General features: G+C 36.8%; 1 protein-coding gene across 3 annotated transcripts in view; it reads left to right on the top strand.

Moving 5' to 3' along the window:
- The window catches only part of ABCC9 (ATP binding cassette subfamily C member 9), a 130,983-nt gene that overhangs the window by 22,484 nt on the left and 91,754 nt on the right, over nucleotides 1-16,745 (top strand). For all 3 annotated transcript variants that reach the window (XM_047066153.1, XM_047066155.1, XM_047066154.1), the window contains 6 exons: nucleotides 585-737; nucleotides 1,210-1,365; nucleotides 4,396-4,530; nucleotides 6,566-6,728; nucleotides 11,116-11,156; nucleotides 12,059-12,201. In XM_047066153.1, coding sequence (XP_046922109.1) covers nucleotides 585-737; nucleotides 1,210-1,365; nucleotides 4,396-4,530; nucleotides 6,566-6,728; nucleotides 11,116-11,156; nucleotides 12,059-12,201 — 791 coding nt within the window. The remainder of the gene's footprint in view (nucleotides 1-584; nucleotides 738-1,209; nucleotides 1,366-4,395; nucleotides 4,531-6,565; nucleotides 6,729-11,115; nucleotides 11,157-12,058; nucleotides 12,202-16,745) is intronic.

Below are 16,745 nucleotides of genomic sequence, written 5' to 3'. Positions count from 1 at the left end.
TTTGAGTGTTACCTTTCTCTCACTTCTAACCAAGTTACCACATAGTATTGTTCCAAACAAAAAGCAATCAGTTTTGTATATCCTTATGATGACTTCAGTCATATTCCTACTGAAACAATTTTATAAATTGTGTTTTGTCATTGGAAGTGTCAACATGGGTGAAATCAATACCCAAATTACATTTATCATTTATCATTTAATATAAATTATGTGAATATTAGACTAAGTCAAATAAATTACAGTCTAAATTAACTTTGATCTTCAATTACTACTTCTCAAGACAAAATATATCTTTTCCGAAAATGTACGTACATTTTTAAATCAAAATTTACCTTTTTACTACAATCAGGCATTTCCAGCAATCTTAATGATCAATTTGGGATTTTATGCATTGAACTAGTTTGAATTTGTATCTGTGGACATGATGAAGAAAAACCAAAATTACCTTGGCTCATTCCACTGCTGCATTATAAAGACATTGAGTTTTTATATTTAAGAATTATGTATCGTTTGATAAATGTGATCTGTACACCTGGTATATGAAAAGACCAGTTCTAATTTATGTCTTTTTCTTTTGGGACAAGATTTCAGAAACCCTTTCATCAAAGGAATTTCTTGAAAATGCGTATGTACTAGCAGTTCTTCTTTTCTTGGCCCTTATTCTGCAAAGGACATTTTTGCAGGCTTCCTACTATGTAACCATAGAGACTGGCATTAACCTCCGTGGAGCTCTGCTGGTATGTACAAGCTTTGAATGATCTTTGTTTCTTGAAAATGCCATATGCCATTCAATGACAGGAAGGGTAGGGGTCTCAGTTTTGTTTCTCTTTCTGTTTGACTTTGACACTGCAACTTCAACACTTCTAGGAGCTACTTGATAAAAGAAACAGAACTAATTAGTAGACCCACAGAATTTTAAAAAGTTTTGTAGTAATATATTAAGAAAGCTTTTGAAATCTTTCATTTGATGATCTCTGTTTCAGTATGTTTAAAGTCAAATATATGTTTTGATCATATGGCCAGTTAGGTTTGTGTTTAGCTAAAGACTGAAAGTAACTATGCTAAAATGAAAATAGTGGTTGACTGAAGAAGATGTCATTACAGGGATTTTTTTTCCAAAAATTTTTTTACAATGTAATATTTTCAGTGGAAGTAAATAAACATAATGTTGATTAAGTTTAGAGCTTCAAATACACTTTTTTTTTGCAGGCCATGATATACAATAAAATTCTTAGGCTGTCTACATCTAATTTATCCATGGGTGAGATGACCCTGGGACAGATCAATAACTTGGTTGCCATTGAAACCAATCAACTCATGTGGTTCTTGTTCCTGTGTCCCAATCTATGGGCAATGCCTGTTCAGGTAAATCAATATAAGTAATATTCTCATTTGCAGAGGAAACAAAACAAAAGGAGTATGAAATATTTAGCTCAGTAAAAGGTAACTTTTCGAACTTGCTAATGTTATTATGCTTTTTTTTTTGGAGAGAGAGAGAGGGGAGAGGAAGAGAGAGAATCTTAAGCAGGTTCCACACCCACATGGCACCTGACATGGGGCCTTATCTCACGACCGTGAGATCATGACCTGAGTTGAAATCAAGAGTCAAATGTTTAGGGGCACCTGGGTGGCTCGGTTGGTTAAGCGTCCAGCTCCAGCTCAGGTCATGATCTCGCCGTTCATGAGTTTGAGTCCCACATTGGGCTCTGTGTTGACAGCTCAGATCCTGGAGCCTCCTTCGGATTCTGTCTCTCTCTCTCTCTCTCTCTCTCTCTCTCTCTCTGTCTCTCTCTCTGCCTCTCCCCCACTCACACTCTGTATCTCTCTCAAAAATAAACGTTAAAAAAATTATTAAAAAGTCAGATGTTTAACCGACTGAGTCAACCAGGTGCCCCCTATACCCTTTTTGTAGAGAAGAAAACTGAGACTCAGAAATGCTCTGACAGGTTAAGAAAGTGGGGTTTGAAATTCTCCTGCTTAGGTTCAAATGTCTGCTCTACCCTGTTTGCACAAGTGTTTAAATCCTCAAAATATTAGTTTCCTTAGCTTTAAAATTGGAATGATAACTGTATCTGCCTTGTAGAATTGTTGGCATCATCAAGACTAAATAAGTTAGTATGTGTAGCACATTTAGCACAGTGCCTAGTACTTCATGGACATTTAGTAATTGTTAGTTGTTATCATTGTTGACCAAATCCATGCAAGTCATGGAGCCAAGTCTTGACCCCTTTTATTTTGACAGACTCTCTTATAGCATTTCTAAAGTAAAACAGTTGTAATCCATCCCATTGTTTCAATAGCTGATGTATTATACAATGCCAAATTTTATAAGGTGGTAGGAACACTAACAAGCTGGAGGGCTATTTAGCTATTTTTTTAATGGAAAATAGTATTTTAGGAAAGATGCATTTTCCCCCTAATTGGGTCAAAATAGCAAAAGATATGTTTTTAGCTCTTTCCTCTGTGTGATGCTGAATATGTTTACCTTGAGTTTTGCATCCTGTAGGTGGAGCTTAAACTGTAGGTCTTATTTTTTTAAGTTTATTTATTTTGAAAGAGAGAGAGCAGGGGAGGGGCGGAGAGAGAGGGAGAGAGAGAGAATCCAAAGCAGGCTCTGTGTTGTCAGTGCCAAGTTCAATGCAGGGCTAAAAATCACAAACCATGAGATCATGACCTGGGCCAAAATCAAGAATCAGATGCTTAACCGACTGAGCCACCCAGGTGCCCCAACTGTAGATCTTATTTGATCCAGTCTGTCACTTATGTCCCTGTGTACCATGTTTATTAAAATGCATGCAATAATAAAGAAGATATGCTAGTTTTTAAATGTATTGTTTGCCTTTTTAGTTTTATCTTTAAAAAATTGTTTTTTGTGAATGCTTATTTTTGAGAGAGAACAAGCATGAGCAGGGGAGGGGCAGGGAGAGGGAGACAGAGGATCCAAAACAGGCTCTGCACTGTGAGCACAGAGCTCCATGTGGGGCTCAAACCCATGAACCCTGAGATCATGACCTGAGCCGAAATCAAGAGTTGGCCACTAAAGTGACTGAGCCACACAAGCGCCCCACCTTTTTAGTTCTAAATGGAAATCCAAGTCAGACAAAAGTGTGTATCATGTGCAGTGCTTGACACAAAGTAGGATATAAAGTCTGCTCGGTCTCATTTTATCAAAATGTACTTATATACAAGTCAAGTAAGTAGCCTCCTATGTGGTACAATTTAAAGGCTGCCTCTGAATGATTGCATCATGAGTGACGTTAAGGAAACTTTCATTTTGATTGGAATTCATAAAAAGCCTAATTGGTTAGGCAGTAAATATGTGCGCTTGCCTCCAAACGGCCACTATTAAGCTGTTACCATTGGCATACACTCAAAAGTTAAATGCTTTAACTGCATGAATATAGTTCATTAGTTGACATTTTTAGCCATGATAATCTGAGCTATTGTGGGGGAAAAGCAAAGAGAGAAGACTGAAGGGTCAAATCCTAAATTTTAAAGGAAGAAGAAGAAGAAAGTAACAAACCTGAGAGGGTTGGCTTACGTGGGTCAGCCCTGGCTTTTCGGAAATATTTTTTTTTAATTTTTTTAAAGTTTACTTATTTATTTTGAGAGAGACAGAGACAGTGCATGCAGGGGAGGGGCAGGGAGAGAAGGAGAGAGAGAATCCCAAGCAGACTCTGCACTGCCAGCTCAGAGCCCAATGTGGGGCTCAAACCCACGAAACCCTGAGATCATGACCTTAGCTGAAACCAAGAGTCTGTCGCTTACGCAACTGAGCCACCCCGGCGCCCAAGGGAAATAAATTTTAAAAGGGAAGTGAGGTATGATGGGGTGCCACCTTTAGCTTCTCCACAGTTTTAGTTGAGCCTAGGTTTCATGTCATCAAGTGACTTCTGGGATCATTGAGGATGTGAGGAGTTCAGATTATTCCTTTAGTCTGCAAACAACCATCCAGTACTCACATTATGATGTCACCTCCTGCTTTCCATCCTTCTCACCTGGAAAAGTTGGTACAATTCCATGAAAACGTGGAATATCAAAGTTACAGTGGGTGGTAACATTTTCAAGAAACATTTCATGTCCTTTTAAAAATGTGAAGACTGCCTTCAAAGGTCGGAAGCATCACAGGACCAGTCTGTAACTTCATGCAGCAAATTGGTTTGACACCAGTTGCACAGAACATCATCCTAACAACAAATTCTGACTCCTTAGCTTTCCCCAAATAAATCATAGTAAAACCTAGCTGTTCATAGTTGAGTTGACTTCCACGTATATGTATTAGTTAATTAATTAAGAATTAAGAAATCCTATGCTTTCACCAAAATGTATTGCCTTTAATGCTGCAGTGGCCATGCCCCTGTTCATTTTCCCTTTTCCATATGTTTTCCTTTCTAGATCATAATGGGAGTGATTCTGCTCTATAATTTACTTGGATCAAGCGCATTGGTTGGGGCAGCTGTCATTGTGCTTCTGGCACCCATTCAGTACTTCATCGCAACAAAATTGGCAGAGGCTCAGAAGAGCACTCTTGTAAGTTAACATCTTTTGGAAACTTTACTAGGAAAATCTAGTAAGCTGTCTCATTTTCAAAATAATAGGAAATTAATACATGCCACTCAGAATAATTTGGAAATTATTATGTTTCATTTCAATTCTTAGGCAGCAAATGTGTATTATATTTTTAAGTATTTATGTTTAAAACACTTTTCTTTTAAATGTTTATATTTATTTGAGAGAGAGAGAGAGGGAGAGCACGAGTGGGGGAGGGGAATAGAGAGACAGGGAGACAGAATCTGAAGCAAGCTCCGTACTGTCAGTGCAAAGTCAGGGGCAGGGCTCAAACCCACGAACCATGAGATCATGAACTGAGCAGACACTTACCCAGCTGAGCCACCCCGGTGCCCCGCAAGTGCACTTTTTAAAAGTGGATTTGAAATGTATGACTTGATGATCTTAAACTCAAAATGCCAGAATCACAATTCTTGATGGTTTTAAGTGCCATGAGGTGATGAGGCTTTGAACTTCTTCTAGATCATTGGTCTAGAGAATGTATCTACATCCATTTTGAACCCCTGCATGTTAATTATTGACATGGGAGAATTGGATCAAAGAATAAATAAAGCATCAGGTTTATTGCTTCTGAAGTGAAATATCCCTAGAATTGAAGCAAACCACGTGATGATCTACAGAGTTACACTAAAGTATTTCAGGCAGCTGCTCTGGCCGAGTATGCTCATGGTCAACTTGGCAAGCAAGAAAAAGCCCAATTATTGACCCCTCCTGGCTTCAGTTTTCCATGAAATCATTTCATTTGAGCAAGAATTGGCTTCTTTTAAAGAAATATTTGTAAATAATAAAATTGTTGACAGCATGTTCAGAAGTAAAGTTTGATTAAATATGAGCAAGGCTGCCTGTAAATCAGACGTAAAATATAGGGATGCTGCCACTGATGGAATTGTTGCCCAAGTTGGTTTCTACTGTGACAAGCAAGTTGCATGTCATGCAGGTGGTTTTCATCACCATTTTTCTGCTGCTTCTGGTGACGTTACTCATTATTTCCGTCTGAGCCATCTACCCATCTTTACTTTAGGACATGAATACAGAGAGGTGAGGAAGAGGAGCACAAAGTGAAGACAGGACTTTCCTCAAACATCCGTCTTTCATTTAGCTGGTCATACTGTACTCATTTACTCATGTAACAATCATGTGATAGGCATCTAAGACCCTGTAGAGACCAGAAGGTGAATAAAAACCAAGCCATTTGCTACTTTTGCTCCCTCCTATCTGCCTTTTGGCCACTTGCACTGCTCCTTTTGATAGTTCATAGGTCATAATGTACCTTACTAGAAATTCTAGTATTTGGTGGTGGTGGAAATTGCAATGGTTGAGTAAATTGTGGCTCTTGTAACTGCTAAAAATCTCTTTACACTCAACCCAAACTGTTAGTAATCAGTAAATCTAATTTTGGCCTTAAACAAGAGCTTATGAAGAAGTATGTGGAAATCTCTCAAAATTAAAGGGAATAGCCTTGGTTTCACAAAGTGTATTATGAAGACACAATGTGAACACACACAGTGTGAGCATACACAACCCTGACATTCCCAAATAAGAAGCAAACTAACTTTTCTTACATTCATTGTTTTCTCTTCTTCTAAGTATGAGTGATAGTGCTGAAAAGAAAATAAAACAAGTTTGATGTTAGAAGGAAGCATTGGAAGTCTCTGTATCATTTCCATAAATGTTTATAATTACTATCTGCAGACATTATTCAAGGAAATCACGTGAGACTTAAGAAACTGCTTTTATTTAACTCAAAGTAACAGGAGCGTGAGAGGTTTTAGGTGGAAAGAAATTGGAAGCCATTTCATTCAACTCTTCATTTTACACCCGGAGGTGGAAGCACAGAGGATTTGACCCCTTCTCCAGGGGATCTCAAAGCCATAATCAGTGGCAGAGCCAGGCAGAAATCAAGATCTGGTCCATCCCTGTCTGTTATATATATGGTCCTGCCTGTTTGAGTCACTTGGATGCAGCGTGCATTATTTTCTATTTCTTTGTTTTATAGGATTATTCTACTGAGAGACTGAAGAAAACAAACGAAATATTGAAAGGCATCAAACTTCTAAAGTTGTATGCCTGGGAGCACATCTTTTGTAAAAGTGTAGAAGAAACAAGAATGAAAGAACTATCCAGTCTCAAAACCTTTGCACTTTATACGTCACTCTCCAGTAAGTTGCCATGGCGAGAAGGACCACCAAAAAACATGTGGTCTATTCAGCTTAGGTGGTGATCACTGAGACATTCTACTCATCAGAAGAAGCCCATTTATTTTCCATATGTGTGCTGTTCAGTAGGCCACTAGCCACATGAGTCTATTTAAATTTAAAGAACAGAGTTAGCATAGGCTTAGAGTCAGGTAGACCTAAATTTGATTCGTTATAAGATGTGTGTTTTTGTCATATTACTTTACATCTGAAATTCTTGTTTTTTTTTTCATCTGTAAAATGGGATAGGATGAGTACAGTACCTGTTATTGAAATCATCACCATTTACAGTTGGGATGAATAGGTTTCCAGTAAAAATTTATTTATTTAAGTTGATTTGACTGTATTATTATTGACCTTCTTATCCCCAAAGATCCTCAAAAATTATCTGCAGTTGTCTTACCTATATCTCTGGAAGCTTATGATATTATATTTTCTTGAAAATTATACTTAGAATGCTATTTTTGAAAATCGACGAAAAAAAATGTCAATGCTTCCAAGTAAAAGAAGCCAAATTACATTCATATAAAACCCTCTTTTCCAATACATTTTCAAGAACTTTTAAACATGGAGCATTTTTATCTTCAACTCTAATTTTTATAAAGCAATCATTTAAAAAATTGTTTTTTTTCCCCCAGAGTGACACTGAGTGCTCTCAAGAATAATTACGTTTATGTTAGTACATTTCTTACAAATTTAGCTGAACTACTACCACCAACATTTGATTTGGTTTATGTGTCAGTTTTGCTTATCTCTATTGTTCCCAAGACCTTGAACAAATTAAAGTTTTGGAGATTTATACATTGTTTCCTCTCAAATTCTAAACTAACTTAGTTCTTAGACATTACAAATACTTCTTTTGTGAAATAAATTTAGAGAAAATATTTGGTTTATATAGCTCATTTATTCTAGCCCTAATGCCTGATGCATTAGAAATGAAATGGGAAGGAGATTTATCTTCCAGCTCTGCACCACTGCTAATATGGTGTCAAAATACTAGAAGATGAAATGATTGATATCCACTTGTTTATATAATAGTACTCAAAGCTGCTGACCCTGACAATACATTCCTTGTTGCAATAGACTGAAATACTCATGAGAAGGATGGCTGCAGCCAAAAATAATGACAATAATAAAAATACATTGAGATAGCCAGCCAATTATTGGCATAAGTGGCTTTATACATATCATCCCATTTAATCCTCCCAACATTCCAATAATTTAGATTCCACTGTTAACTCTGTTTTATATATTAAAAGATGGAAGTGGAGAGAGTTTAAGTAACCTGAAATTCTCTTACATCATGTACCTACTAAATGGCAGAGTTGGGTTGTTAATCCAGTTTGCCTGTCTCCAGACATGAGATTTGGGTTGTTTTTTGAATGTCAGATACAAAAGGAGAGGACGGAAGAGGCCATCACAGGGGAGAAAAACAACAGATCATGAAAGTAAAAATGCAGAAGCATGTGTATATTATAGGCAGCAGGAATTCTTGAGTCAATGGTGTAAAATTCCAGTTGAACCATTTTTAAGTTTTTTTTTAAGTTTATTTATTTTGAGAGAGACAGAGCACAAGTGGGAGGGGGCAGAGAGAGAGAATATTCCAAGCAGATTCCATGCTGTTAACCAGAGCCCGACATGGGGCTCAAACTCACAAACTGTGAGATCATGACCTGAGCTGAAACCAAGAGACAGGTGCTTAACCAACTGAGCTACGCAGGCACCCCCAAGTTTTATGATATGGTTAAATACAGTGTTCTTGGTGATTAGGAGCTTGAACTATGGTTGATGCATAGAACTGGCTATATATCTCAACTCTGCCGTTTCATAGCAGTATGACTTTGACCAAGTTAGTTATGTCTTCAAAGCCTCAATATTTTTCATCTGGACAGTGAGATGATAATAATACCTACCATGTAGGACTGTAGTAAAGATTAAAATAATGAATGCTGTACATGTTGACTGAGTTGTTGATTCTATTCCAGGCACGAGGTCAAGTGCTTCATACTCATTACCTCATACCAAGCACCTGGCAAATGGTCTGGTGCTCACCAACCTCCATCCCTCAGTTTCCTCATCTAAAAATTGGTGTAGGAGCGCCTGGGTGTCTCAGTCTGTTAAGTGTCCGACTTCAGCTCAGGTCATGATCTCACTGATTAGTGGGTTTGAGCCCCACATTGGATTCTGTGCTGACAGCTCAGAGCCTGCTTTAGATTCTGTGTTTCCCTCTGTCTCTGCCCTACCCCCACTCGCACTCTGTCTGTCTGTCTCTCTCTCTCTTTCTTAAAAATAAACATTAAAAATTTTTTTAAATGGTGTAATAATAATAAATCCTTATCACAGGTATATTGTGAGAATCAAATGAGGCAGTGAATGTGACACTGTTCAGTAACTGTTAAAAACATTTTATAAGTAGTATTTGTAGAGCATCGTAAGAAGACAAAAATAATGAAAGAAGGAAGTCAACTGTCTAACAAAGTGGTTACTGTTGGGTCTTACAGGGCAAACTGACCTGAAATGAAAGACTGCCTCAGCAACTTGGCAGCTCTACAGCCTTGGTCAGTCTTTGGTAAAATCTCAGTTTTCTCATCAAGAAGCTGGGAAGTATTAAGAGGATCTTGGGGAATTAAATAAGATAATGTGGATAAAGTGTTTAGAACAGTACCTGAAACATAAAAGTGCTCAATCAGTGGTATCTGAAAATATTGAAAAGCAGTTAAACAGAACACTCACTAGTAGAACAGAAGATCCAGCTTTTGTGAATAAGTGTTCTTGCCAGTCGAGATAATATCTGAAGGGAAGAGAAATTCTATTAATTTCCCAGTCTCCATTGCCAAATGGTCATGTGCTATTTATGGATTTAATCCATTGGTAAAAGACGAAAAGACAGTATTAAATTTTTTTTCTCTTTAATAGATCTGAGTTTAAATCCAAGCTCTATCACCTCCTAGTTTGGAATCTTGCATGTTACTCACCTAAGTAACACCCTAAGCACCTAAGCTGCTTTCTTATTATTGTGTGTGGTAGTTGTAATCATTAAATATGAGAACTATGTAAAGCACTCTTTTATCATACCTCAAGGATGGTGACTTGTCAGTGGCAGAGCAAGGTGGTGGCAAGCAGTCTTCATTGGTTTGAATCCCTACTGTGTGACCTGGAGCTTCTCATTCTCATCTTTGTAATGGCATAGGAAGGGTACCTGCTACATGTACCCGGTGCAGATTGCTGTATAAATGTTTTTTTCAATCAAATAGCAGTTGTTCTTGCTCTTCCTCATTAAGGGGGGATTACTTATTCAAAGATGCGGACTGTAAAATGAATTATAAACAATGATGAGGGGAAAAGAAAGAAATACACTTAGAGAACAGGGTGACAGTAGCCTGAGAAACAAGATGGAGGCAGAAATGTGGCTCGTCATCTGTGCTGTTATAAAACTCAGAGCAGTGTTTGGATTCCCAGTATTATACAAGAATTTGGATTTGATAACCAAGCCACATCTGGACCTGCAAAATCACAATCTGATTCTGTGTTCAGCGGTCAGGGTAGTTCATGAGAGTGGATCATGAGGACTGATGATGATTTATTTGTGGGTAGATTCTGTCCTGCATGTCAAGAAAACTAGGTTCTAGCTCTCACTCTGTTAGTAATTCACTTAATCTTTTAGCCCCCAGCCCCTAAACTTCTATGGTTTATAAAAAATATAACTACAAATTATCAATTTGACTTTGTAATTTTACTGTGACCTCCAAATACTAGTATTTTAGCCTAAATTATGAGTTTTTGTTTCAGTTATGCATATCCTGTGTATCAAGTATTAGTGCAATATGTTTCTGGAGAGACATTTAAACTAGCGGAGGGTTCAGGATATGGAGTTGTTTTGTTAAGCAAAAGGTCTATACGTGAAAATAAATACCACTTTTGGAGGCAGAATGTGAAGTGATGTCAAATTCTTTTTTTTATCAGTGTAATAGCTTAATTTTCATACATTTAAGTTAGTTTAGTGGACCACGTGAAATACGGACAGAGAATACTTCAAGAATGCACATTTGTTAAAGTCTAATAATTTGCACCACTAAAGGAGCATTTTATCTGAATTTTGCGGCTTATAACAATTTATTAAAAACAGCTTTTCAGTAATAGAAAATATTTTCTGATTAAGACTCATGTGGGGGGAGCTCATACACCTGCAAACAAGGAAATACCAACTGGGAAACGTTTGTGGACTCCAGACAAAAAGCACTTGGTCCTCTCTGTCTTCAAGGGAAGTTAAAGTAATAATAGATGATGCATTAAAGTTACTGAAAATGTTTCATAGTTGAACGAACCTAATATATTCGATTTCTCTCCACAGTCTTCATGAACGCAGCCATCCCCATAGCAGCTGTTCTTGCTGTAAGAAACTTTCTCTTGCTTTTGAACATGGAACAGAGTCAGTGTTTAGAAATGATTCATGAGCAGGAATGTGTGGGTGGTAATATATATTACTTCACCTCTGCCAGTTTTCTCTTTACAGTCCCCATCGTAATAGTTCTAATCCAGGGTTTCTCAACTGTGACACTATGAACTTTTTGGCCCAGATAAGTCTTTGTTGTTAGGGCCTTTCCTCTGCCTGAGGATGGGTAGCAGCATCCCTGGCTTCTACCAGTTAGAGACCATTAACACTCCCTAGACATTGCCAAATGTGCCCTGGGGAGCAAAATTAACAGTAGTTGAGACCTAAACTGTTCTAATCTCCACAACCTGGTTCCCAGACATTCTTACATCAGAATCATGCTAGATCAACAACCAGAAGATTACATTATATTTCAGACTAAAAGGACAAACCTGGGAACTCGTATTTTATTTAGAAATGTAAATACATCTGCATCAAACACTAATGTTGGCAATTTTAGTAAAGATACACAATAGGGACCCTAAAGCAATGGAATATCTTAGTTTGCTCTTAGAAAATTTAGTATTGCTTGGAAAGAACCTGACTGGTTGTTAAGAACCCTAGGTTCACTTCACAGTTACTCCCCCTACTCAGTAATTTGACAGAAGTCAGTTTCCTAATCTATAAATAGAATCTATTCTGCCTTTCTCACAAATTTCTTGCTAAGATGGCATGTAAACCATTATGTACTCTACCAATAACAAGTATTATTTTTCCTCAGGAGTAATTTGGATAAAGCAATTGTTTTCATATTTGCAATGGACATATTGGGGTAGCAGAATATGTTAGGTTTCTAAAATTGAATGTAAGCATTTGTGAAACTTTCTCCAACTTTCTCTAAAAAACTTCTTTCTTTGCACAGACGTTTGTTACCCACGCGTATGCTAGCGGGAACAATCTAAAACCTGCAGAGGCCTTTGCTTCACTGTCTCTCTTTCATATCCTGGTCACCCCACTGTTCCTGCTCTCTACAGTGGTCAGATTTGCAGTCAAAGCCATCATAAGGTATGCACTGGAATGTCTGAAGTTCTTTGCCTGATTATGGAAATAATATATGCTCATGGTAGTAAATTTGAAAAAGTATAAAGAACAACATTCAAATCACTGCCCATTGTTAAAATTTTAATATGCTACTTTTCAGTCTTTTACAACTATTTTTAGATGAAAAGAATTATGATTTTAAAGTAAAAATTTTGAATTTATGTAGCTTTTGATTCATTATTTCACTTACTGGTTTTATTTTTTCTCTTCGTTAAGATCATGATGTTTATTGGCTCCGCGATAGTCTATTGTTTTGAAGTCCTGTACTCTAATTTATTTAACAATTACTTCCTTATTGGGCATTTGGAATGTTTCTACTTTATACCTAACATAAATAATATAACTAACACTGAGATAAATGTCTGTTTTTGTCTTTAAACTTTTCTCTGATTATTTTCTTAAGACAGATTTCTAGAAGTGGGGATACTAGTTTAAACAGTATGCATAATTTTAAAATTTTTATTAAGGTTTTTATTTTAATTCCGGTATAGTCATCATATGGTGTTATATTAGTTTTAGGCATATAATATAGTGATTCAATAATTCCATATATTACTCAATGCTCATCAAGATAAGTGTACTCTTAACTCCCTTCACCTGTTTCACCCCTCCCCCTCCCCACCATCAGTTTGTTCCATATAGTTAAGAATCGGTTTCTTAGTTTGTCTCTTTTTTCTTTGTTCATTTGTTTTGTTTCTTAAATTCCACGTATGAGTGAAGTCATATGGTATTTGTCTTTCTCTTACTGACTTATTTTGCTTAGCATAATACTTTCTAGCTCCATCCACATTGTTGCAAATGGCAAGATTTCATTCTTTTCTGTGGCTGAATAATATTCCATTGTGTATGTGTGCATATGTATGTATATATCTCTTTATATCTATCTATCTATCTTTAACCATTCATCTATCGATGGATACTTCCATCATTTATCTATTGTAAATAATGCGTCAGTAAACATAGGGGTGCATATATCCCTTTGAATTAATGTTTTTGTATTCTTTGGGAAAATACCCAGTAGTGGGATTACTGGATTTGTAGGGTAGTTCTATTTTTAAATTTTTGAGGAACCTCCATACTGTCTTCCACAGTGGCTACACCAGTTTGCATCCTCACCAGTAGTGAAGAGGATTCCTTTTTCTCCACATCCTCGCCAACGCTTGTTGTTTATTGTGTTTTTGATTTCAGGCATTCTGACACTTTGAGATAATAATACCATTGTGATTTTGATTTGCATTTCCCTGATGATGAATGGTGTTGAGCATCTTTTCATGTGTCTATTGGCCATCTGTAGGTCTTCTTTGGTGAACTGTCTATTCATGTCTTCTCCCCTTTTTTTTCATTAGATTATTTGGAGTTTTTTTGGGGGGGGGATGTTCAATTGTATAAACAGTAAGAATATTTTTAAGGTCCTTAATGAATATTGCTATGTTGTTTTCCATTTACAGAGTGATAGGTCAAAAGGTGTACACATTTTTAAGATTTTTTAATGAAAATGGCCATAATATTTCTCAGTGAAGCTGTGTCAGTTTATATTTGCACTAGCAGTGATGGACAGTGTTCCCATCAATCCATAGTTACTGTTTTAATTTTAATTTAATCTGGAAAAAAATTTAAGTAAGGCTCATGGCTTCTGCAAATGGAAAGACTCTGCAAAACCACTCCACATTTTTCTCATTTTAAATGTGCTCTCCAGTGTTTTTAACCAGTGTATAGTTTGTCTCAGATTTACAGTTCCCCACAATGCACAGCAATGAAAATAAATGTGATAAGATAATGACCATTTCCCAGAATTTTTCTTGTATTGTATAAATAAGTATGCTACCAAACTATATCATATAATGCTGTTTGTGCCACAATCTACTGCATCTGATGCTGCATTGCAAGCAAGAAAGTCTTAAAGTAGTATTTTGCTTATTGTATAAGATCTTATAAACCTCAGCATGTTTCATAAACAGTCATATCATGTCTGGCTTTTGAAAGAAATGTCAAGATATTGCAATACTGAGAAAAATTGGAAAATGGAGGCCTTAAATATATGACGCCTGGTGTTGTCATTGATATAAATGTTGAACATTTCTTGTAAGGTCTTTTAAATGAGATAATTTTCCCAATGGCTATGTATTACTAAGAAAACTGGTATCTGATACTTAAAATATCAGAATCTTCAGTTTTAGGCAATAGTTTATATTGGTTTAACAATGGCTTAATACCAAACAACATTCAAATGCATATGCATTATCTTATTATAAACTCAAGTTCTGATTGGTTACAGTAGTATAATCCTCTTCTGTAAGATGTGTCATTAGTAACCAATTCTGGAACTGTTAAAGTTTAAAGATCACTCCCTCTGGCCTCATCTGCCTCATTTTCTTTTCTTTCTGTTCTGACTCTGAAACAGTTGTACCGAACACTGACTGATTTTTGTAGCACCACTTCCAAATTAGGCAGTGCTCTGGAAGGGAAGCTACTTCAAACAATAAAATTGATAAATGGCCAAAGTCTGCTATTTTGGTCCTTATTTTCATTTTCTCCATTTAATCGCTGTCCCTCTCATGGTTTCATTTTTAATTGGAATTTGACTTTGTACCACAAGTGGGGTTAGAAAACAGTTAGTTGGTAACTTATAACAGATAACTTCTATGAAGTCAGGAGGTTACCAAGCATCAAAAGGACTTTAAGAGTGTATTTGAAAAAAAAAAAAAAAAAAACAGAAAAAAAAAAACAGAAAAAAACCTAGGAGTTCCTTCCCACTTCATAGTATACAATCCTGCAGTAGTAAATCCCGGTAAAGTTGAGAGTGGATAATATTCGCTATATATTTCTGCATAGCACTCTTTCTTCGTTATGTCTCAGGGAAAGGCATTTGCCAGTTTGATAAAGACCAGTCTGTTTTCAAGGCTCAGCTCCAGATTTCCCAAGCCATAGGCTGAATAAAATCAGCTTATAAACACTTGCTTCTCTAAAATGAGTCTCAGTGGTTGATTTGTGGGTCCTACAGAGATGACCGACCAACAGGGGAGGCCAGGCCTTTTCCCCCCTGTGTGCTGGTTCTGGGAACCCCAATGAGCTTTTTCCCAGTTTTGACTGGGTTTGGCATTTTCTTCTGTGCCTGGGAGCCCGTGACCTGTCTTTGATGCCAGTTGGCCCACAACGAGCTGAGCAGCCTGTTTATAATTGGAGACTTTGGTGAGCTGATTTTGAAACCTCCTGTTCAGGACCGTGGAAGTCATAAGTTCTCTGCTGCATTCTTAAATACATTCTGAAATTCAGCGGGTTAGAATGGAGCACAGCATACTCCCAAACTCGTGTTATACATGCCTGTAAGAGACTTACATACTTCTTTATTGTAGGAAAATTCCATGCCACGTAAAATTCATTCCTACATGAAAATTCTACACTTTCTTTTTAAAATGTTTAGTTTGGGAGGTGCCTGGATGGCTCAGTCGATTGAGCTTAGGGCTTCAGCACAGGTAGAGATCTCGTGATTTGTGAGTTTGAGCCCCACACAGGGCTCGCTACTGTCAGCCCAAAGCCCATTTCAGATCCTCTGTTCCCTTCCCCCCCATCACGCCTCCCCTGCTCATGCACGCTCTCTCTCTCTGAAAAATAGATAAACATTAAAAAATAAAAATAAAAATGTTTAGTTTGGAGTGTCTGGGTGGCTCAGCCAGGTAAGCATCTGACTTTGGCTCAGGTCGTGATCTCACGGTTCGTGAGTTCGAGCCCTTCATCAGGCTCTCAGTTCTCAGTGCAGAGCCTGCTTCAGATCCTTTGTCTCCCTCTTTCTTTCTCTATCAAAAATAAATAAACATTTAAAAAATAATAATAAAATAAAACAAAGTATTAAAATACTTGAGTAACAGTGATTTTCCAGGATGCTTGCCTCACTTTTCCACTTTGCTTTATTTGTAAGGACATAATTTGTGTGTTTTTGCTTTTCTGGAGGAGAACGTAAGTTGATATGTTGTATCCTTTATAAATAATTTCAGTTTAGGTTTCTGGTATTTGATGTATCATGCAATATCTATGTCCAAAAATATTACTGTCTAAGAGAAAAATGTGTAAAACCAATCCCTTGCTGTGTCGGAAAATAACTCTGTATCTTTTCTTTCATGTACCTCAGAAAGGAATGTAAGCTTGGCTAGTCCACTACAGTTACATTTGATCAAATAAATTGTTACTGATATTGATCATAGAGCATGCATACATGCATACCATCATGCATATCATGGAGCATGCATACCTTGTCCCTGTTTACAAAAGTTTCATAGTTCCTACAGGAAAAGCGCACTATTGCCAGTATAAAATAATTTATTCCCAGTGAACTTAATAGCACCTGTCCAAGGTACTCAAGCTTTATCTATAAACCCAAAATGAAGCTTGAAAAGTGAAAAAGTGACATGTGTAACTAAAACCTTAAATACTTGTATGAATTATCCAAACACATGAAAAATTAGTAAAACACTGAACTATAAAAATGGTGGAGGAAAGCTAGGAAATTGGTT

This window comes from Lynx rufus, unplaced genomic scaffold (assembly GCF_022079265.1).
Source record: "Lynx rufus isolate CCGP_SWC_20201006 ecotype Redwood Valley unplaced genomic scaffold, mLynRuf1.p SCAF_7, whole genome shotgun sequence".
NCBI classification, from domain to species: domain Eukaryota; kingdom Metazoa; phylum Chordata; class Mammalia; order Carnivora; family Felidae; genus Lynx; species Lynx rufus.
This window is presented reverse-complemented; position numbering and strand designations above follow the sequence as displayed.